We start from the raw sequence: 24,370 nt of genomic DNA, 5'->3' as shown, positions 1-24,370 counted from the left end.
GTAATTTTTATTTTAATTTTGACAGACTGTGGGCCTTACCCTGACCTGATCAACGGAACTGTGTATACAAACAACACACTGTTTGGGTCAATAGCTGTTTTAAAGTGTGATAAAGGATTCAATCTCACTGGCCACAACTACTCAGAATGTACCACTAGTGGCATGTGGAATTCGACTGCCCAGATTTGTGACCCAATAGGTATGGTTTCAGAAGATGGCATTTCAATATTCTTTACATGATTTTTTAACATTTTTCTTAAGGTATTATGTAGACACTCTGAAACTATAATACGACCCAGGCGTCGTTGTCAAATAAACACACACGCATTAGTTTATTTTGACCATTTCTCTAAGAAGGAGTAAGTTTGACTTCCGTAACATTAGTTTCATCTAGGCGGTATGAAAATTTATCACTCACCGATTATTAAAAATCAATAAGTATATAATGTTTTTTGTTTTCGTTTTCGTTTATAATTTGTGAAACAGATTGTGGACCATTTCTTGAACTTATAAATGGAACCGCTGCTACCAACGACACAAAGCTTGGTTCGGTCGCTGTTCTTATGTGCAACGAAGGATTCAATCTCACAGGCAGCGAATACTCAGAATGTATTAGTAATGGTACCTGGAAATTGACTGGCCAGCATTGTAATCCAATAGGTATGATTTTAAAAGTATTATAAATAGCTTACAAACACTATCGCAATGCTCGTGAATAACAATCCTAAATAAGTCTCCTCATTATTTGCTTTTTTATAGTTTGTTTTGTTCGAGATAGTGTTTATTAAAAATGATACCAACGCAGTAGTTTTATGTTAGGTTGTCATTTTATTTGTTACATGAGACTGTGGATCGTTTCCCGAACTCATAAATGGAACTGTTACTACTGACAGCACGAAGTTTGGATCGATTGCAGTTCTGACATGTGATGATGGATTCAATCTTTCTGGAAACAATTTCTCAACATGCACTAGTAGTGGTACTTGGAATGCTACTACCCAGATATGTAAACAATTTGGTAGGTATCAAAAGAACGTGTTTGTGAAAATACCTTTTATGCTCGTGCACATGTGAAACAAATAATCATGTTTAATTGTGTAGCCTGAGCGTGTTTGTTTAGCATACAACTCTGGCTTAATATGATTGTTTTAGATACACACACGTGCAAAGCATGAATATGAACATACGTATCGCGCAATAAACAACCAAGCTATGTAATATGGAATTTTTACACCCATTATTGCTGCTTCTTCCTGTATTTGCGCGATGATTATCTGAGATATTAACTCTATGATTCTACATTCTTAAATCTTTTCTATAAAGAAGGAATGTAGTTGACAATTGTTAATAGTTTTATTTGATCGTTCGTCAAAAAGTTGTAATTCTGTTACTCTTGTATCTTCAATGCAATTGAGTAATTAAATAGTAATTAAATTGAATGCGTTTTAATTCCCTTTTATTATTGTTTAATTTGAGTTACAATTCTATGACGTTAAATTTTATTTACACTTAAATGTATTATGAATATTGCTGGGCCAAGTGTGAGGTTGAGCGCTCTATAACCAGGTTTAAACCCCCAATGCTTTGCATTGACCGTTCCAAGGCGGTGACCCCAGCTTTATTCATATTTTGTGTTTATGTTGGTTTGTATTGTGCTGTATTGTGCTGTTTTGTACTGTTTGGGCAATCGGTCACTTGCCTTAAATAAAGGACCAACTAATTGTTTTTAATGAAAATTCAATACTGCTCCAGCAGCTGGAGTTTCACTTCTTTATATTGACATGTAATTTTCATTTTTACAGATTGTGGTCCGTTTCCTGTGCCAAGCAATGGATCAGTGTATACACAAAGTACAACATTTGGATCGGTAGCATATATGACGTGTAAAGACGGATTCATTCTCTCCGGTGACCGTATGTCAGCATGTAACAGCAGTGGTAACTGGAATATAACTGGTCAGACTTGTGAGCCGATTGGTACGTTCTTTGTGTGAAGATATATAATAAAATTATTCGTTTATCCACCAAACAATGATTGTCAAGAGCATCGAATTGATAGTTTGACGGATGGATATCTTTCAATTAACATGGTTGAATTGATTTGACTTGATCATATACAAGGGTTTAAAGGGATATAAGGAGTCTACTAGTTGTTTCAAAGTTCGTTAACCAAACGTTATTTGGTATTTTCATACATTGTCGCTTCAATGCTACGTTAACCATTTGAACACTAATCGTTCGTTAAAAAAATCTCGTTAATATTATCATGACAAATTCATATTCGCAAAAGTATATGATTCAAATAAAGAGACATTATGTACAAATACACTTAATTACATTTTGAAGTATACTTTTACAGACTGTGGACCGCTAGCTTCTCCTGGTGACGGATATTTGATAGGTTTAGAGACAACATACGGTCACGTCTTCAGAGTATACTGCAACACAGGATACCATTTGAACGGCAATGACATATCCTCGTGTGGCAGTGATGGCAACTGGACGAATACAAACTTCAGCTGTACATTAATCGGTAAACTAATTTTATTTCAGATAATATATATAAATATATATATATATACATGTATGTATTGCTGATAATAAAACATACGGAAACGTTATATTTTTATTATGAAATACGTTACGGAAGATTTTTGTAAAATTCATATTTTAATAACTTTATTTGAAATTACATTAATATGAAATGTTAATGATATGACATTCAAAACATAATCATCAGCGCACAAGTATGCATTATTTATCTAGATTGTGGCGAAGTTAATCCTCCTATAAATGGAACGATCTCTCGAGGAGCAACAACATATGGATCAGTTGTCACAATAACATGTAATAGCGGCAACAAACTCATAGGGAATAACACATCCCTTTGTCAACATACCGGGATATGGTCTCATGAAAACTTTACCTGCAAATATGTTGGTAAGCAAGGTTTTTGTATGCATAGCATATTCTTTATATTCAATTTTGTATCTTGATATTCATAAAACGAAAACACATCTGTGTTTGCAAAACACTTATATCAAATGTCCGTTTTTATTTAGATTGTGGACCACTGCATAAACCGTTGGGGAGTTATGTAACACCGTTGGACACATCGTATGGAACACTTGCATCAATTAAATGCAATATCGGATACCAGTTATTTGGAAATGATACATCTTTCTGTGACACCGATGGCAACTGGACAAGCACTAACTTCACTTGCAACATAATCGGTAACATTTTTGGGCAGCGATTCTGAATATAATTTAATTCATGATCATCTATTACTGGTACGATATCCATACAAGTTACGTTTTCCAACATCACATGTGCCTTGCATGTAATTTCCTTAAACTGCTTATACAGGGAACCATTTTCGTCATTTTATCATATTGTCTAACATATAATGTTTTTGCCTATAACCACTATAACAAGATGATCATGACTGGCTTTACAAGCTCACCTTATTTCATGATCATCAATTGTTGAAGAGTTTACCCGACAGAAGACAACTTAGGAATAGCATAGCAAATATACCCCCACTACATTCAACTTATGTCTAATAATCTGCTTATGTCTAACACAACCTGTTTATGGCAAAACATGACTGTTGACTTGTAAGGGTGACCTTTATCTTTAATGTAATGAGACAGGTCATACACGATACACAGTCTTTGAATGGCAGTTATCTTAGGGTATTTGTATTAAACTGAATAATGAATTGATATATGACATTTTGGATATGCTGTTTTACAATACAATTCGACCTTTGACCTTTACGTGTGACCCTAACCTCTGAGGTAGGGAGACAAGTTTTACACACGAAATGTCGTGTTCTCATTATTATTAGTGGTCAGTTATCTTAAAACGCATGCAAAATGACAACGTTAAAGTCCGAATAAGCTTCTTTTACCGGTATATGCAAATTTGATTTTTGATTTGCGTCCTTGATCTTTAAGGTGGTCGATTTTAACACGATACATATCGTGCCATGATCAATATCGTTTATGCTAGTTTAATTATATATTTATCTGTATATTGCAAATAAATGTATGGCCAAATATGACTTGAACCTCCGAGAGCGAGCTTTACCTTTAACGACAGGAGACGGGTACTTAACGCACAATGTTGTCTCATGATGTTGGGCATTTGTGCAAAAGTATTCTAAAATTCCTCACCATAATGATGGCTAAAATAGAGTTGAGATAGGAAGTCATAAGCTGCCTTCTCCGTAAGGGGAGTTACAAAGCGAACTTCCAAAAACTGTAATTTACTGTATTGATTTAAAGTGCGGTCAGAGGGAATAACTTAGTGATTTCTATATTCGATATTTATAAGAGTTGTATCACATGTTATTTAAGCTTAACAAGTTGTTCCTAAGATTTGACCGGGTGGCATTGTTTTTTCAGTAAAATTGATCCTTATTCGAACTCGACCTAGATATTGTTAAGATAAAAGTTTCATCAAGGGTTAATCATAAATATGGCCTCTTGAGTGGTTATAAGTTTTCTTATATAATCAGTTGACCTAGTTTTGGTCACATATGAATCAGATTCGATAGGAGCCGCGACATTTTCAAAATAAACATTCTGACGAAGATTGAGTAATCAATGTCGCCTTAAGAGTGGTAACAAGGTTTTTTTCTGGGATTTTACCTAATAAACTTGTTGTCGGATGGGATACAATATGAGGCCACTAGAGTTGACCTGTGACAACACACCATATAAACCGCACGACGCAGGACGCTGGATACCTTCAGGTGAGCTAAGCGTATCTTTATGTTTCGTAGATTGTGGACGTCCGCCTGAAATTAAAAATGGTAGAATGAACTTCTCTGCGACGGTGTTCCAATCTAATGCAAACGTCATGTGTGATACCGGTTATGCGTTATCGAGATCAAACACTTTCCTGATCTGTTTGAGCAATGGTTCGTGGTCATTTTACGAGTTCCAATGCAACCCTGTTGGTAAGAAACTCAATTACAAGTTGACTAATAAAAAATGTTAACGATAGAATTTCGTGTAATTCCACTTTAAACTAGTTTTACAAATACGCGTTGTTCAACATAATCTTTTTATTTTATATTGTGAACCATTAACGAAGACTGCGGAGACTTAACTACAAGAGGTCATCAACAAATCACATATGCTGGAAACAAGACAACATTTGGCACACAAGCAATTATGGTTTGCGACATAGGGTACAGACTAACTAATCGTCCTGGTGTACAAAGCGAAGCAGCAGTTTGTAATGCTTCTGGACATTGGAGCATACCACATTTCAGTACATGTGAATCGATTGGTATGCATGCAAATAATATATGTTGATATTATTGTTTATTTATTCCATAGTAGATGCTTTTCAATTAATTGTTTTGATGAGCGTCAAGTGCATAATAATGATATTATACATATTATTATAGTTGGTAGTAGTGGTATATATAATTAATAAAATTGAATTGTATTATAATAAAATAGTTATTTTTATTAATGAATCATATTTCAGTTTGTCCATCTTTAAACATCAGTTGGGATATAATGGATATGAATGCTACAACCAAAGGTCCATATACAGCAAACATGGCAATACAGTTCACATGTAAGGCAGGGTTTACTGTAAACGGCTTTGATAACATAATTTGCCTATCAAATGGTAAATGGAGTGGTGAAACACCGAAATGTAAGAAAGGTAGGTTTGTGGTTGCTTAATTGTAGAAAACAAGTGTCAGTTTGTGTTAGAAAATCACAGGAGACTTTTCAACCGCGAAAACGATGTACATACACTTAACCTCAAGCCTGGATTGTGTTGTTTGCTCAGTATATGTATAACAGTATAATTGTTGTAGATGATAATTTTGGAACATGTTTTTTAGAAAACAAAGTATACCCTAATTGTACTAAAAAGGAAAGTTGGGATGAAACGAGTCCTGGGGGGATACGGACACAAACATGTCCAGGAAATTCTATTGGGGTAGTCTCCAGAACCTGTTCCCCAAAAGGTGAATGGATGCAACCTGTTGATGGATGCGTTCGAAAGGAGATAGAAACTATATCTTTGCAGGTATTCAAACATTAATCGCTCAGTATTATTGAGATAGGAGAATAAAACAATTATTTCCGATGATTTTTATCGCAAGATGTTTTAGTGTTTAACCTGTGTGATACTACTATCTTGAACTACACACTTTTTATTTAATGTTTACCCCTTTAACGCAAAATCATAATTGTACAGCACATTACAAATGACTTTTTTTGACAATTCTACCTTCATGTTATCATGACGTCACTTTGATATTTATAATGTGTACATTTGTAAATTTGCTAATGGCATTCCATTGAATTTTCAATCTGTAGTAATGTTCCATAGAAACGAATTTGCCTTTTAGGTATTAATTATTGAACACTTGTAGTTGTTATTATGTAAACAAGTTGATGAACACATTTATGACTTATATGCATTTAAATGAAGAATTTCCGGAACTAAAATTACTTAAAACATTTTAAGAAGTCCTGTTTTCCAGATGTAGAAATAGCATTTCTTACACATTGTCAGACTAGAAATAACCATGTATGTCTCCATATAATTGCAAGTAGAAACTCCCATTTTGAAATTAGCAAATGGCAACTAGCAACTGGTAAGGTGCACCGGCCTTCCATTTGAAGCAGTAATATTACAATGTTATTTCACAGTTCCTTATTTGGAGGCCTAACTTTTGGACGAACGAATTTGAAATAATCGTTTCTGCCTTAGAACGCTCTTCTTTTTTCGCATGTTAACGTTTATTCGAAAAATCGTGTAATTAATTTGATTTTTTTTTAAGACAGATAGACAGTTATAATGTACGTTTTCTTCTACTCATGCTCGTGTTATTGAGTCAGAATAACTCTGGGCATTACACATAAATAGCAACCAAAAAAAATGGATATATAACTGATTGTTAGTCACACTCGCCAATTTATATTTCAGATCGAAGCCATAAAATATAATCCGACTCAGGAAAGCATTACTGATAGTCTCAATCAACTTTCTAACGTTACGAATATTTCGCAAAATGAGCAAGGAGAAAATAAAGTAAACACAATTTCTGTAACAAGTGGGGAGTTAGAGAAAGTTACAAACATTTTAGACACGATTGTTAATGCAAGTGCTAACATTAACATTACAGATGTTACAAACAATCAAGTTCAGGTAAGACATACGTGTACTGTTGAAAAAAATAAGATGAATGCACATGTAAATAATACCTTCTAGCGTAAAAAAAATTGTACACGACATATCAAAAGCTATAGAATGTTAAATAATCCTTGTTTTTATATAAAACATGTCAGTTTGCATGTATACAATAAGAAAATACGTTTGTGTACAGCTTTTACCAAATATGTTATATATATATATATTTACTCTTATACGTAAGATGCCACCGACAATAAAAGAAATTCCGATTATCGTGATAATTTTATGTTCAGCTTGCATTCGGTTGTATTTATTTGCAGAAATTCTTACAAACAACGAGTAACATATTAGATGCCAGCAACACTGACTCCTGGAAATCTATCGAACAAAACAATAATAATCAGGTAGGCTTTATTAATAATATGAGCATAGCGTATAGTTTTACGACATGAATGCCATTATGATTGTCCGCCTTTCCTTAAAGGAATATTTGCAAAGTCATCGTTTGTTTTGTCCGTAGCAATTATCTTAGCTGTTAACATTTGCTAGGTTGACATTGATTTATACAGCAGATAAACGTAAGTATAATTTAAATGCTACGATAAATTACGATAAATTGTTGCTTGAACAGAGTGGAAAATCACGTGATAATAGAGATGGCGACGTCCATGCCGAAAACTAGTATTAATATTGTAGACGCCGCTCATTTTCCAACCATGTCAGCAAGACCAATACTAATGGCTATATCGTATAAATATTCGCTCGATATCTCGCTGCGAAATTTCTTAGCGGGAGAATCTAATTACAGCTCCACTAAGAACATTCGCTGGGAGATAAAGTAGAGCTATAAACCGAATTTTAATACGAAAAACATGATAATGACCTTTTTACTGATATGGCTGTAAAGTGAGCGTCATATGAAAATTAAAAGAGTAAGTAATAAAGTGTATAAAACGGCGAACAATAACTGTCTCGGCATGGACGTCTCCTCATTGCCTATCACGTGATTACCCTCTTTTTAAATTTCCTTAATATGTATACCTGTTTTGTTAATTTAATAATATTTTTAAATATTGCATCGTCGATACAATAGAACATGTCTTATACATAAAGAAGACCACACGTGTTTTTGATCTATTAATAAAAGGAAGCGTATGTTTCATCAAATACATTTGTATACAAGGTGTTTGAACCAATTAATAGATAGGTTACCGTCCTTTACGCAATATATTGTAAACGTTTATATTATTGAATCATTTTAAATCGTAACACATACCTTGAACCACGGTCATCTTTCAGGATAAAAGTGCAGTAAAGGTGCTTCAGGTTGTTGATCGGTATATTGGGGTGATTTCCAAGTATATCAATTCCTCGCAAAATGGTTCAATTACAGTAAATACGACCAACCTTGGTGAGTACCGTTCATATCAAGTGCTGATGTGTTTGTTTAATATATCTACGTATGTGTATACTCTGATTTGCTCGGTTTCGTTCCGGTTGCAGTAAATGTACACATATATTAATATGTACTTTCAGTGATGCATGTTAGTCGAATAGAGAAACATACTCCTTATATACAGTTTCCTGAAGAGAATCCAGGAAATTTCAAGACTGTGTATTTACCTAAATCATCATTGGAAAGTATGTCTAGATCATACTAGATTTTTTTCAATAAAACTTTCATTAACATTTGTAAATGATCAATGTTACGAAAAATTGTTTCAATAACTGCGATTAAATACTATTTCATTCATACTCTCACTTGTATTTATAAATCCTTTGACGCCGATCAGCATCATATAATGCTAACCGATCACGACCGTGAAACACATTAGCAGAGTATATACGATTTAGTAGGTAATTATTCCGGCTCATGTCTGTTCATTACCTTATTAAAATGTAAATAGTCACACATGTTTTTTTTAAACCCATTGGTATGTACGCCAGTGTTTTATTTATGTCTCCAAAGAAAGGTGCTTTTTTTCCAGACGCGTCGTCATTTTCAGCAGTGGTCTACAAGAATTTATCTGGGATTCTCTCCTCTAACACAGTAGATAATACAAGGTGAATAATATAGTGTTACTATCTACTTCACTATAATAACGCGTTTAAAGTTTTTTTATTATTTTGTTAATACAAGCGGGCAACATTTTGTGATTTTTCATCGTTTGATACGTTATGTTTCCCGCATAAAAAGTCAAATACGCAGAACGTTGCGCAGTTGTTATTATGTTCATAAGAATATTACCAACACTAATACTGCTAATATAATTTATAATACTGTACACAATGATTCAGTTTTAGAAATTAATTAAACAAATATTTCATTTTTTGAAGTATGTCATAAAACAATTTCATTTGATATTTTCCGGAATGAAAGAGGTCAAGTGCAAGTAAAAATAATCTTTACATTAAAATTTGTAAGTTTGCTTATGTTGACTCAAGTGGGATTCAAACACGGCTCGTCGGGATCAAAACGCATTTGTAACGCTTTAAAAATGTATTCATTTAAACGATGTTTTCTTGTGGAAAAAAATGTTCAAAATATTTATGTAAGCTAAATTGCTTATTTGTATACAATGTTTTTGTAATCTGTGATGAACAGTTGAGCAAATGTCACTTCGCATGACATGTTAACTGGTTCCAAGTAATAACGTAAAAACGCGAAGCAGTTTATTTACAGGTTTGTTCAAAAACAGACTAATTGTGTTGATGTATTTTCAGTGATGCAAAGTCGGTGATCTCGTCAGAAGTTATATCGGTCAATCTTGATAACTGGCAAAGTAATCCAAATTTCAATATATCATTAACATTGGCATATTTTCAGGTATGGAAATGTATGTCAAATTTCATTTTAAAACATCTGAAAAAAATTGAAATTTTCGTAAGCAATCATTTACACGTGTAAAAATATAGTCCATTCTATACACTTATTGATTTTATCTATTCGCAGACGAATTCGGGCCAACCAAAATGCACATTTTGGAACATGAGCAGGTGAGCAAAAGATAAGTTTAGTTATATAACGATTTCGACATACAAATACTGTTTGCATTGAAAAGAATCATTAAATGCCATATATTTCATATGAATAAAAATTGATACAATAAGACATCAACACAATATAAAGAAGGTCTCGTTATGCTCATCAAACACGAGATAAATTTTGTAAAATCAAACATACAACATATATATGATACACATATAGTGATACGTTTCGTAAAAAATCCCATTTTTATAATGAATATCATTTGATGGTTCCACGAATTCTTTACTACGCTGGAATAGGTCAGCCTGGGATACCAATGGATGTACTCTCGCAATACAAGGAAGTAATTCCTCCATGTGTGTTTGCAACCATCTCACGAACTTTGCTATTCTTATGAGTCCTTGGACTGAGGTAACAAGATAGTATTGATATTTCATTATTAGATTATTGATTAAATTAAGAATCTCTAGATGGTTTCCATGAAGTAATAAACAGCATAAAAACCACAAAACATTTGCTCAAGCATATTTGAATAGTCAAACGTGGAAAGCCAACACACATACAACACACTATTTTCGTACTTTAGATATGGGTCCCGTGTAGGCAGCTCTAATGGGACCCAGTTGGGTGCCCATATGATATTCTCATGGTTCACATAAGACTTTATGCTCGGGTATAGTTTTATATCATGCATGTTACCCATTGAAATGCATTGATACCGACGGCAGTAAATGTATATTGTATGACAAATCCGATAAGAAGAAGAGATTTCATCGTGCGTGCATTTTACATATGATATATTTCAGAACGTGGATACCACGGCTTTGGATGTGATCTCGATAGTAGGATGCAGCATTTCAATGCTTGGGTTGATCATCACAGTTGTTGTACATTTTCATCTATGGAGGTGAGAATTCATATGAAAAACGCTATTACTGATACAGATTTGTTTAAAATTATTTCAATCATTCCACATTTACATGAAGCAAAATGTAATGTGAAATGCTAATGAACGAATTATAGTAACAACATACAAGTATGAATTTTGATTTTGACAACAAATGAATATATTTACTACTTCCTGGAGATCTAAATAACGTTTTAGTGCGTCAACTTTTTTTTTTATTTACGTATTTCTCTCTGTCTGTTTTCAAGATATGTGAGGTCGGATCGCGTGGTTATCCTCATGAATTTGTCGATTGCGCTTATCTCATCATACGCAGTTTTCATAGGCGGGGTTGATCGAACAGAGAATAAGGTAAACATGATACGTTTAAGAAATATTGAGAGATTTGAAAATCTCAGTAATTGTGAAGACGTTAAGACGTGAAGCAGCATAGCGATTGAATAATTATATGTTTAACCTTTCGTTGTAACGCACTGTCTTGTAAGTTGTTAGCACGAATACAATGTAAGTGTAGTTTTTGTATAGAAGACCAAATTAGTGTGATCATTACTAGCTGACAACGTCAACTAAATCGAGGCGCAATTGGAAAATGTATGTACTAAAATTCCCAATATGTTAAAGCATCATTGCTTGTTTCAGGCTCTGTGTACAGTTATGGCGGTTCTATTGCAATACATCTATTTGGTTGTGTTCTTTCTGATGTTGGCGGAGGGAATAGAGATCGGAATAACCGTACTTTATGTCTTTGTCACGAAGTCCAGATTGAAGTGGATTCTTCCTGCAGCATGGGGTGAACACAGAAAATATTATTATAATTTAAAAAAAGATTTGTAATTTCAATCATTGAATACACATAAGTTTTTCTTTATGAGTAATCTAATAAAGAACATAATAAAGAATCTTATCAATTAATACATTTCGTTTTGATCTTTGACTAATTGCGGTAAAGTAAATGCGGTGTAATACATTCATATTTATTACTATTGCTTGTAACGAAAGAATACATTTGGTTGCTAACCTGACTATGAACTATTTTAAGCATTGCCAGCAGTCATTGTTGGAGTTTCCATGGGAGCCACAAAGCTTGAGGGATATGGAAACACCAAGTTGTATGTTACATTTGCAAAAAAATCCTACACAATTGTAATTTTTATTAAATTAAAACTTGTTATGCCCAAATGTTTCTATTCTTAGTTATTCTTGTTACTACGTCCGACTTATTTTAGATAGAAATATACACATAGATAAATGGTTTGAATACTTCCAGTTGCTGGCTGTCTATGGAAGGCGGTTTGATTTGGGCATTTGTTGCACCTGCGATGCTAATTATTTTGGTAACGTTCGTCATAAAGTTTTGTTTGACCAACCTTTGTATAATTAATCAATCAATGCGATTGCATGTAAACATATTAAACCAAGATTGTAAGTATCTTGTTTATTTCGGATATATTGGGTTGCGTCCACTTTAACTATGATTGTTTACGTGTGAATGCTTCCCGAGTTTAGAATATACCGTCTCCTAAAATAAGATGTTAAGCAATACATGTTTTGTAATCAACGCTTACGTAGAAGTTTTGAGTTAAACAGGTAAAATGTTGATGAAAAAATAACTGGAATAAAATATGTAGTACCAGAAAGTGTTTTTTTTGTTTCAATTCAACTAAATTTATACCAGAAATGTACACTGTTGGAAAATCACCATTAATGTGTGCAGATTCGAAATTTAGACACAAATTTGGTTCATCAATATAAATACACGTGTCGGTATCGGCATTAACTTGTTCATTATAAATGTCATTCAAATATACACCATTTGATTTATTAAAAAGTAATTATCGTTATTTATTTTTAAATACCATTCCACGTCATATTTTATGTCAGTTTAATATTGTCATATTAAAATGTTGAGTGTCTAGTGAAATAGTTAAATAGTATAAAATCGCTGTAAATACCCGATATGTTATCTTCGGAGACCATGTTTTGCAATATACACGTTATAAATAATTGTTTATATATAAATATATATATTTTCAGGTCAACTTTGTTGTGCTGATTCTTGTTATCAGGACGATGTTTCGTTCTAAAACATTATCAGAAAAGTCCAGATCAGAGCGATCAAAGTAGGTGTAACTATTTTTAAAAAATTATAATAAAAAGTATGCAAAAAATGCTTCTTCTGTGGTGATGAAAGTTCACCGTTTGGCATTATGAATATTTTATTAATAATTGTCAGAGATTAAAAAATAATGTACGCATTAAATTAAAACCAGCATATTGACACTCCTTACTAAAGCAATTTAATATAGTTGTGTTTATTGATTATCATCAGTCGAACTCATATATATTATCTTTTGTATCGATTATTTAGCAAATTCTTGTTTTTACAATTTTGGGTTTAAACCACAGTACCTATTTCTAAAGCATGCTTGGTGTACTGGAAGCGAGTAGGGTCTCACTTCTAGAAGCAAAGGGTTTGATCCCCAGAGCAGGCACTTAACAAACTTTTTATATTGTTATTATACTTGTTAAAACTTTTCTTATAGTAAATTTTGTAGTAAAATAAGTGTTTAATAGGTTTCATAGATACGAAAATAAGTGTACAGGTTCATTTAAGATTTTTATCAGTTGTAAAATAAACTACACAGAAACGATCATTACAAACATTTCTTGTGAGCAAGTACTAAAACATGTATTCATATTCCTTAATTAAAAAGAGGTTTCGTGGTGTCATACATCAATTATTATAAGTTCGAATACATATGATTTTATCTTCACAATTGTCAAAATAGAGTAAGTATAAATAATTATTTCTGTTTTCAAAAAAGATGTGTCAAATATTTCCGAATTCATCGGCTTAACGATGATTTTGGTTTAAGGTTTCCACACTGTTGGTAACATTTTACATGAACAGAGCAACACCCAGTCAAAATTATTTACTTAATTAAATTCTATAATGAACAAGTTAAATCTTAATCACTTACTATTAATTACTTACTTAGCTGTAAGTTTTTTGCAATTGTATTATAGAGCCGGCGTTCGGTGTATGTGCGTGCTGCTTCCGCTTATGGGTTGCACGTGGGTGATGGGTCTCCTCTACGTGAACGAGAGCATGGCCTGGGTCCAGTACGTGTTTGCAGTGTGCAACAGCTTGCAGGTATGTTGATCCGTTTGGGTTGGGAAAAGTTTCACGTGTTCATGGATACATGTTTTAAACTAAATTTGAAATTGAACCAGTTTTGCCACATATTATTTGCTGCATTTTGGAATTAATGCATCGTTTATCTTTTTTGCAGGGACTGGTGATATTTGTCTTCCACTGTGTGCTAAATGTACAGGTAAAAATGTAAATATTATAATTGGTATTGTTAATCACTGAAAAAAGCGCAAGTTATGTTTATTTATCGACTGGCTGGTAAATAATTATATTCACTGACTATTGGCAATGAATTTTCAGATTCGAAATGCGTTACTGAGACGGAAACACCGTAAGCAGAGCAAATCGTTTATTTCAACGAACAGCGCATCATTTGTCTCAACACGTGTCACGGAGGAGCCTGTTGCTTTGGTATGTGCCATTCTCGCGAAAATACACATAGGCTGGACTTTTGTTATTCAGTTATAGAAAAATATTCCTCTTTGTATATGAAACGCTTTTCAATGTGTACACATTTCGTTTTGGAGAAGATGAAAGTGACAGGAACACGTGAGAAGTAATGCAAGTATACAGGCGCGCATTTAGATTTTTAAATCATATTTATATTTGTTGCGCTCTTTTGTCAGTGAGTACTACATTAATATTTAATTTATGTTGTTTTTTTATTAACAATTTTCTATGTTAAATTATCAACTTTTATGTACGTTACATTTACATGAATGGAAGTGGATAAAGTTATTACTTCATTTTAGCCAAAGATTAATCTTTCAACTGCAAAACGTACAGCTAGAGGCAGCTTACATTCAGCTGATGGTAAGGACATACAGTATGTGCCTGATTTAAATAAATATAAAAGTGCCTACCATACAATCTGTTCAAACCGTTTTCAATAAATGTTGTGTTTGTGCATACATTAACATGATTAAGTGATGAATATTTGTACTATGTGTACACTATAACAAGGTTTAGCTCACCACACGTTCCTACAATATATTTAATTACGATGTCCCCCATAATATTTACTGTTAAAAATTTAGTTATTATTAAAATGACTTTTTCAAAACTCTTTGATAACCGAACCATTCTGATAACCGAACGATCGTTTGGGTCCCATCATGTGACATTTAAGACAGGCTTAACTGTACAACAACTTAAAATTACAATTATGGGAAAGTCTATAAAAAGATTTTTTGTTTGCAAAAAAAAATCAAAAGAATGAGCGCTGTTCCATTTAGATATGAAACTTTAGAGTACGCGGGTAATAACTAAGTTTACTTTTGTATTGCAGATGCCACAGGTGATGTGCTACAAGCAAGTGGTCGTACCGAAATAAACAATGTCGACACTTTGTTTTAGCATGCAATATAAATACCCCAAAGAAAGTTTAATAATTATTAAATAAACCCACTTATTAATTTGAATATATCGACATGCAAATAAAAAACAGTCATGACTGTGATACACAGATAGTGATCAGGGCAGTTAAAAGGCCCTTTTTTCTTTGAAGAGGTGACCTTGATTTTGAGTCAGTTTGATTGACTAATGACTTCTGGGCATCTTCATAATATTGACTTGTTATAAAAATAATTTGATGGTTTACTGGGATATAAGGCAAACACAAAACAGAAAAGAAAAGGCTCAACAACTTGTGCGACATTGACTTTCAGCCGGTGTAATTAACTCGTGCTTTCTGCAATTCACAAAGGGCAATGTATATTACTGCAAAATTTAATAAAAACACTTTAATGGGTAGAGCAATTACAGAGCGAACACAAAAATCAGGCTCAAATTTTACGCAAAAGAAAATTGTATATTACTGCTCAATTTAATGAGAACACTAATGGATACAAAACAAGAAAGCGAACACAAAAAATGAGGCTATAACTTAAAACCCTGACGTATGACATTTAGCTACAACCGTATTTACTGCCCCGTGTATTTTCCGCATCGTCGGATTGCCCTTAACATTTGAGGCAAGCTCCACGAAAATCCGTCAAACGATATAGGAGCTAGTAAGCTCACACAAACGTATAACAGACTTACGGACGAACGGTCGGACGTTATCTTTCACCTTATGCTTAGTTCTATATCCGTCGTATTTGTATCGTATGTTAAAGTTTAAATTGTATGGTATGATAAAATAAACTATAGGTTGAATGTTTCAAATGTTAATAAAAACAGTTTAGTATATACTTATTATACGTGCTCAGAAAGCATAACGTCACTGTTTTCTGATTATCGAATACATTAAATCATGTTATATCATTTTATAAACTGTATAAAATCCTGTGTTATCAGTAAGCCATTTCTGCAAAACGTATAAGCAGGTCTTTACTTAGCTTTACTGTATGTATGCACTAAACAGTTGGTGCTTCGTCCTTATGCCTCAGTTACATATAATCCGGTCGCCGGCCGATGTTTTGGATATCCAGGCATCGGGAAGACTGGACACGTTGGAGCCGTCCGCCGTCCGATGAGTGACACAGTTTGATACCTCAGTCAAAAATAGAGACCGATCACCGTCCCATCAGCGGACGACGTATTTTTCCGATCATCGGGCTTGCACCCGGCCGATGATCGCACGATCACCGGGTCATTTTGTAGCATCTGGTGGCGTCCGGAGTAATTTTAAGTATCACTTTAAATTTTACTTGATGTCAAGCCCGGGATAAAATCGAGTTAAGATCGAAAGAAGATCGGACGATTAACGCACGGTTATCGCACACGGCGATCGCCCGACATCGGATTCGTTGTACGTGTATCATGACGAGCTCTGTCAGGCGTCCTTCAGGAATCGTGCGGAAGCCTTCCTGCAATCAATCAGGCGGTCGCCGGTCGATGTACATGTCCCTGGGAAATGCCTTGATTTTTGCTGATACGCGTACAATTAATCCGAGACAAAATGCCCCGGTGTCCGTGCGATCATCGGCCGGGCGCCAGCCCGATGAGCGTAAAAAACGTGGTCCGATGAGCGGACGGTGATCGGTCTCTATTTGTGAATGAGGTATAACTCACAGATTTTTTTTGCCAATGCAGGCAACCAACCACGAGCAAATTAAAAATACTACGGTAAAATCATTAGACATTTTCAGCTTCATCCTAATAATTTATCAAACAAATTCGTTAGCCATTAGTTTGCGACACTATACGTCAGGAGTCTGAAGTGTGGGATTGTTTAAGTTACAAATACTTTCAAGTGCTTAATTTTCGAGATATTGCTTATAGACAAAAAGAAAAAACACATTGTTTTTGTATGTATATACCTATATTCAATATAAAAAGGTTATATTAAAAGCAACACGTCACTGACTCATATGTTACAATATAAACATTAAGCATATGATAAAATGGCTGCCTGGTAAATGACAGCGGCGATGTAGGTCATCTACAAATTCGTTCCGTTGACAAAACGTTTAAATATTAAGTTGACTTAATGTCATTTTGATTTTATGTTACCATTTGCCCAACCTTCAGTGCAATATTGAAACTAAGACACAAAATTGTGCCATTATTATGTTGTAACACCTTTTAAATAAACAATACAAGACATAGGCACAATGTAGACACATCGTTTGTCAATGTCACAAAAAGCGTTTATCGTGTGGCAATTTTGAGCCAATCAACAACACCTTTAACATAACAATGGTGCTATGTTTAAACATCGTTGGAAAAATGATAGTAAATAATGTTACTTGTTCGTCCATTAATGCTTTAATCATGTGCTAACATCCCCACTTTAAACCATACCATATTGGCCTCAAAAGATCAAATAACGCATAATGTTGAAACGTGCTGCATCCATCTGTTAGAAAATCCATCTTTCATTCCAATGATAACGTTTACCTAGGTCATGTAAATATATCAGAATATCCAAGACTTTAGAAGATTATTCACGTGAAAAGTACATAAAAAAAATCAACCTTTTAATTTTTCTTATACATGGTTTGAAAAGGACGTCAATTGATATGTTTCGGCTGCGTTTCGAAAAAGTAGTTTTGAGCGTCTAGAAACGGGTATCAACGCCAGCTATTTTAAAACAAAACCCGATTTGCCAAAATTATGAAACAAAATCCACAGTCAGCTTGAAAACAATTTCATAACAAAAGATCGGTCGAAACCCAATATTTCAAGGAGGTGCGTAGCTGCTTCGGATTGACTACATGCTACAGGAGATTTAATGACAAGTTTACAGAAATAAAAAATAATTAGACCATTACAAAAGCTCTTTGAAAAGACAACAACATTTCACTAGACGGAATACTTTAAAAATTCAGTTATCATGGCAAAGCAGGCACTTCAACACCTGTACTTACTTCTAATGTCGCCGTGGGGATATACAGATTCAAGACAACATAGAACGATTCATTATTTATATGAATAAATCGATGATTCTTTACACACAACAAAACTCCCGGCAGTCGTAGCATTGAAACACTTTCATAGTTACTTTTACGGACAATTAATCCTTCTGAGGACGGACAATGCAGCTCTAAGTTGGATGTGGGCACTTACAATAACATCAGGCCAAATGTTGCCTGCTGATTGCAGAAACTAAATACGTATTACTTATAACTTCAATGCGGACAGAGAGTTTCTAACGCAAATTAACTTTTGAAAATGTCATGTAATGCATGAAAGACCTTAGAAACAAACGCGCGAGATACATATAAGGCGGCATAAGAAGAGCAATTAAGTGCATTCTAAGGGAACAGGGCAAAATATTTTTTTTATTCAATATAATACATACAATGTATACATGTATATGATCATACAACAAAGTAATTGTACAAAGCAATAAAGTTCAGACATGTTATACAAGATATGCTAATATATATACTTTTTTTGGTTTCCTTAAGATTAAAAAAAAAATAACAAAAAAAAACTGGGTTAATATGTTTCTTCTTTGGTTGTTTGTGATAGGTGTTTTTTTTTAAGAGAAAAGACAAGAACAACAGAAAAATAGTTATGAAAAATGATGAGTTGTATAAAGTGGGAAGAAAGCATACTGGACGTGTGTGTTTTGTGGTATATTCACAATGATCTTATAAGATTGAAAAAAAAAATAAAAAAAATATTTTAGAAAGATAAACTAACATTAGAGTGAGATATATATAAGTGGACAAACATTATGAGAGTTTAATCCGACTCCATTTTTGTTCAAAGATTTGTAATATGTCATTACTGAGGGCTATTTCTTTCTCAATTGGATTTTAAGTTTAAGACTATGGACAAAACAATTAAAATTTGGTACTTGTTTTTTGTACTTCATGTTAAAGATAAAATATTTCAACAATATAAGAATAAAATTCACAATATTATTACAGTCTATTGATTTCAATGAGTAAATTCCGAAACTTACATTTAAGAAAGATAGTTTAACGTTTAGTTGCTGTTGTTCAATAAAAGATACTAATTGATTCCAAATAGGCTGGATGTGTTTGCACTCCCAAAAAAGATGTTCTATAGTTTCGATGTTTTCACCGCAGAAGTCACACAGATTTGAGTTAGATAATTTGCATTTAAAGAAATATTTATTTGTCCCTAAAATTTATGGATGTATTTATATTGAAAATTTCTCAGTGTGCATTCAATAGTTGCTTTATATGACATGGTAAATATGTGTTTCCAATTAAGTTCATGTTCTTCGAATAGGACTTGCCATTTATTTTGGGGTTTTGAGTTTTCTGTAGGGTTTTTAATTTGTAGTGTGTAAAATATTTTATTCGTTTTGTTTTTTCTTCCAAGTATGTTTTCATGGTGTATTATTTGTATTGATTTCAGATTTAATATGTATGGGTATGCTTTTGATTAGTGTGTAGTACTTTAGGAAATTATTTGAAGGTATTCCGTATATGTAGCAAATATCATCAAAAGAGTAGAAATCCTTAATTCTGTAGTCATATAATTGGTCGACATATTTAATGCTTCGTTCAAACCAATCTTTATAGAAAAACGTCTTATTGTTTGAAGTTATGTCTTTATTGTTCCATAAAATAGTTTTACTGATGGTTTGAGTTTCTAGGTTATGAGTGACATCACTCCATGCTGATAGGACATCAGACAGAAATATGTTTTCGTTTGCAATTTCATGTAAGATAGTATTGCTGATGTTACATTCAATGAGTAAGGAGTCACCATATTTTTTTAGGATTTTCTGGTAGAATATTTTCCATTTACTCGTATTGGTATTATCTAGGTATCTTTTAACCCAGCTGCATTTGATTGCATTTAAGAATGAGTCAATGTTCGTTAATTGGATACCACCATTTTCTACAGATTGAATTAACTGAGTTCTTTTTATTTTATCAGGCTTAACGTCCCATATGAAATTAAATATTGCTGATTATATATCGTTAATAAAATCATTTGGTGGATTTGGTAGAACTGTTTATACATAAATTAATTTAGGAAGTGCAAACGTTTTCAATACTGTGTTTTTTCCGATTAGTGTAAGTTTACGGTGATGCCATGATTTTAAGCAGTTTTTAAAATTCTGTAATTAAGGTAGTATGTTTTTAAGAACTGTATCCTTTTCATTATTTGTGAAAGTAATTCCTAACGTTGTGGCTTCATCGGATGTCCAATTAAATTTCATTTCTTTTTTATATTGGACATTACTTTGTTTTAATTTACCTACTCGTAGCACAGTACATTTACTTTTGTTTAGTTTAAGACCCGATGTCATTCCGTAAAGGGTTAGCGACTCTATTAGGTTATGGAAAGAATCGTAATTGTCGTTTAAACAATAAGTTGCATCGTCAGCAAATAGGGACTGTTTGATTTCTTCGTCAGGTTCTAGTGATATGCCTTTTATGTGTTTATTTGATTGGATGTGATGTGATAGATACTCGATGCAAATAATAAATAGCGATGATGAGAGTGGACATCCTTGTCGAACCCCTCGTTCGATGTTAAAACTGTGTGAAAAGAAGCCATTGTTAATGATTATACTGTTAATATCGGTATAGAATAGTTTGACCCATTGGATGAGACTTTCACCAAAGTTCATATTTTTCTAAGCAAGAGAACATAAATGAATGATCAAGCGAATCGAATGCCTTTTCAAAGTCTGCAAAGAATATTAGACCAGGATTATTTGAATTGTTGAAATAGTTTATGCATTCTTGGATAAGACGAACGTTTTCACCAATGTAACGTCCTTTTATGAAACCAGATTGAGATTTTGAAATGATTGATGGTAATATTTTTTTATTCTGTTTGCTATACTTTTAGTTGCAATTTTATAATCATTGTTTAGTAAACTAATTGGGCGCCAGTTTGATAAGGATTCTAAGTTTTTTTCCAGGTTTTGGAATGAGTGATATTATACCTTGTTTTTGAAGCATAGTTAGGTTTTTATTATTATATGAATAGTTTAGTGAATAAATTAATTATGTTTTGATATCATTCCAAAAAGTTTTATAAAACTCAATGGTGATGCCATCAGATCCTGGACTTTTGTTATTTTGCATTTCTTTTAGTGCTAATCCACATTCATATTCATTTAGTAATCCGTCAAACAATAGTTTTTCTTCTTGATTTAAAGCGTGATGTGTATTCTTAAAAAGGGTGTTATTTTCAACATTTTTTCGTTTATAGAGGGTTTCGAAAAATAAACGTTGTTCTTCTAGTATTTGAGTTCTGTTTGTTATATCTTTGCCATTGACTACTAATTTGTGTACAGTTTTTTTTTCACTTCTACGTTTTTCAATGTTTGCGAAGTATTTTGTATTGTTTAATTGTGTTCAACATGCTGTGCACGCGCTCTTAGTATTATTCCATTGAGATGTGTATGATAGAGTCCATCTAATATTTGTTTGTTTTAATGTTATTTCATTTTTAATGTTGGTGGTATCATTTGTGTTTGTTTGATGCAATTGTTTTTCAAGAGTTTCAATGGTTTTGATGGTTTCAGTTTCAAGTTTGTGTTTTTCTTTTTGTTTAAATGATGTGTATCTAATTGTTGTGTTACGTATATTTCCTTTAATTACTTCCCATAAGGTGTTTGGGTTTGCATCTTTATTATTTTGAAATGTATTTAATATATCCTGTTTTATTTGTGTTTGATATTGTGTATCTAATAAGATGCTGTTGTTAATTTTAAAGTATCCTGGGCCTCTTTCAGGTTGTATATTGTGCAGTTTAAGTTCAACTAGAGAGTGGTCAGTCATAAATCCTGGTTTTATGTTACATGTGTCAATTATGTTGCAAAGAGACTCAGATATTAAAAATAGTATAATCTACAAAATATTGTTGGTTTTGTGTTTGAGTGCCAGGTGAATTTGCTTTCGTTTGGATATATTTTACGCCAGATGTCTATCATATTGTAGTTTTCAATTATGTTATTTAAAATGTTTCTATTGTTAGGATGAGTATAAAGGTTTCCCTTCTTTTTATCTAATAATGGGTTGAGAACAGTCTTGAAATCACCACCGACTATAATGTTTTTATCTTGGTTATTATTTATAAAGGATTGTAGTGTTTCGTAAAAAGTGGAATCATCTATGTTAGGGCCGTAAACGTTGATTAATGTAAATTGTGTTTTGTGTATTTTAATATCTGTACTTGCTTGTCTGCCAATTATTATTTCGTTAAAGTTATCGACTGTGATCCCTATATTATTTTTTATCAGAAAGGCAATGCCTTGTTCATTAGTATGTTGTCCACTGAGATAGATGTCTCCGTCCCATTCATCCTTTAAGGTTTGTGCTAAAGTATGTGTCAAGTGACTTTCTTGTAATAGGCATATACTATATTTTTTCGTCTAGCCATTTGAAGATTTTATTTCGTTTATCTTTATTATTTAGCCTTTTTACATTCAAAGTACATAATTTAATCATTTAAAGAGGTGAAGGGTGATGTAAGTGATAATTTGTGTGTGCTTGTACAGTTAGTTCTATTTTAAAACATGTCCAGTTGGTTTCTATTTTAAGATATAAGATGTTCACACATACAAACAAAAATAGAAAACAAAAAATAGTGATACCAACAGATGAATATCCCATAGAAATGAATAAGTAAAAGAAACTAATAGCTAAAAGGTATAAACAATAAGCAAACAAACATAAAAGAGACATGATTACAATATATGTTAAAGCAGCTCGGTTAAACATTGCAAAGATAAACGAGCATATGCAGATCAGTACCACATTAGCTTGAAAAGTTTCATTTTTATGAAAAGTGGTTTTATTTCTTATATATATGTAATCTATTATTAGCATTTTTTATAAGTATTTATATACAAATATTATATTATCATGAATTGTTTAAATTAATTTTGTTTGTCAAAACTTAAAAGTATATTATTTATAAATCGTCAGTTATTAGCACTATTTAATTGTATAATTATTCAAATATAATGCTATCATAAATTGACAAGAGTGGTTCTATTTGTAAAATACTAAATGTATATAACTTATAAATCCTAAAGGTGATTGCTGGCCGTTTCGTATTATCAGTACACAAACCTAGACAGGACAAATTCTATTTTACAATGACAATGTCATGATTGTGTATATCTTAAGTAAGATTACAAAGCTGGTAACATGGCTATAGTTTGTAGCAATACAGTTATACACAAATACAGGAGATTAGTATACATTCTACATGCATATTACTAATAATTGTGTAATTTATCTACTTAAGAAAAAGATAATACTATAAAAGCAACGACAGTTAACCAGACAGTGTAATTGCATTGAACATCGACCATTCACTTAACACTTGAACAAGGCTTCATATGAAAGCGAAAATGAAGCAAGAGTGTTTATAACTAAGGAGAACAATTCTAGTTTATTAGAGCTAAAGGAAAAAAAACAGATGATGTTTGTTTACCACTTATAGTACCTTCAAACATACGTTTTATTTACAATAACAACTGAAAAGGAATCCTTGGTATTGAAGGTATCAAGTGGATAAAACATAATGTAAGTGGTAACACTGAATGACCAGGTATTGTTATTAACATTCACAATAACCAGTTAGTTTCTATAGTTAAGCGTGCACAAAGACGTAAAATTGAGATTGTAAACAGTATCAATATTTGCGAACTTTGATGAGAATAGTATCGATTCTAATTGCAAAAAAATCATGGATGATTGCTCATTTAACGTGCATTTTTAGGCACTAAAACATTCACTATCATA

At 32.8% G+C, this 24,370-nt stretch overlaps 1 protein-coding gene across 1 annotated transcript in view; it reads left to right on the top strand.

Moving 5' to 3' along the window:
- The window catches only part of LOC127874769 (sushi, von Willebrand factor type A, EGF and pentraxin domain-containing protein 1-like), a 29,951-nt gene extending 13,567 nt beyond the window's left edge, over nucleotides 1–16,384 (top strand). The window contains exons 23-52 of the mRNA XM_052419360.1: nucleotides 26–199; nucleotides 487–660; nucleotides 845–1,018; nucleotides 1,803–1,976; nucleotides 2,359–2,532; nucleotides 2,766–2,939; nucleotides 3,062–3,235; nucleotides 4,792–4,968; nucleotides 5,106–5,303; nucleotides 5,508–5,690; nucleotides 5,875–6,062; nucleotides 6,969–7,190; nucleotides 7,496–7,579; nucleotides 8,475–8,586; nucleotides 8,712–8,816; nucleotides 9,164–9,239; nucleotides 9,900–10,002; nucleotides 10,129–10,172; nucleotides 10,464–10,575; nucleotides 10,971–11,071; nucleotides 11,320–11,422; nucleotides 11,711–11,861; nucleotides 12,111–12,180; nucleotides 12,339–12,405; nucleotides 13,106–13,191; nucleotides 14,099–14,225; nucleotides 14,365–14,406; nucleotides 14,526–14,636; nucleotides 14,978–15,038; nucleotides 15,514–16,384. Of these exons, the coding sequence (XP_052275320.1) occupies nucleotides 26–199; nucleotides 487–660; nucleotides 845–1,018; nucleotides 1,803–1,976; nucleotides 2,359–2,532; nucleotides 2,766–2,939; nucleotides 3,062–3,235; nucleotides 4,792–4,968; nucleotides 5,106–5,303; nucleotides 5,508–5,690; nucleotides 5,875–6,062; nucleotides 6,969–7,190; nucleotides 7,496–7,579; nucleotides 8,475–8,586; nucleotides 8,712–8,816; nucleotides 9,164–9,239; nucleotides 9,900–10,002; nucleotides 10,129–10,172; nucleotides 10,464–10,575; nucleotides 10,971–11,071; nucleotides 11,320–11,422; nucleotides 11,711–11,861; nucleotides 12,111–12,180; nucleotides 12,339–12,405; nucleotides 13,106–13,191; nucleotides 14,099–14,225; nucleotides 14,365–14,406; nucleotides 14,526–14,636; nucleotides 14,978–15,038; nucleotides 15,514–15,581 (3,809 nt within the window). The 3' untranslated portion in view covers nucleotides 15,582–16,384. The remainder of the gene's footprint in view (nucleotides 1–25; nucleotides 200–486; nucleotides 661–844; nucleotides 1,019–1,802; nucleotides 1,977–2,358; nucleotides 2,533–2,765; nucleotides 2,940–3,061; nucleotides 3,236–4,791; nucleotides 4,969–5,105; nucleotides 5,304–5,507; nucleotides 5,691–5,874; nucleotides 6,063–6,968; nucleotides 7,191–7,495; nucleotides 7,580–8,474; nucleotides 8,587–8,711; nucleotides 8,817–9,163; nucleotides 9,240–9,899; nucleotides 10,003–10,128; nucleotides 10,173–10,463; nucleotides 10,576–10,970; nucleotides 11,072–11,319; nucleotides 11,423–11,710; nucleotides 11,862–12,110; nucleotides 12,181–12,338; nucleotides 12,406–13,105; nucleotides 13,192–14,098; nucleotides 14,226–14,364; nucleotides 14,407–14,525; nucleotides 14,637–14,977; nucleotides 15,039–15,513) is intronic.
- Nucleotides 16,385–24,370: the final 7,986 nt, after the last annotated feature.

The sequence above is a fragment of the Dreissena polymorpha genome, chromosome 3, assembly GCF_020536995.1.
Source record: "Dreissena polymorpha isolate Duluth1 chromosome 3, UMN_Dpol_1.0, whole genome shotgun sequence".
NCBI classification, from domain to species: Eukaryota; Metazoa; Mollusca; class Bivalvia; order Myida; family Dreissenidae; genus Dreissena; species Dreissena polymorpha.
This window is presented reverse-complemented; position numbering and strand designations above follow the sequence as displayed.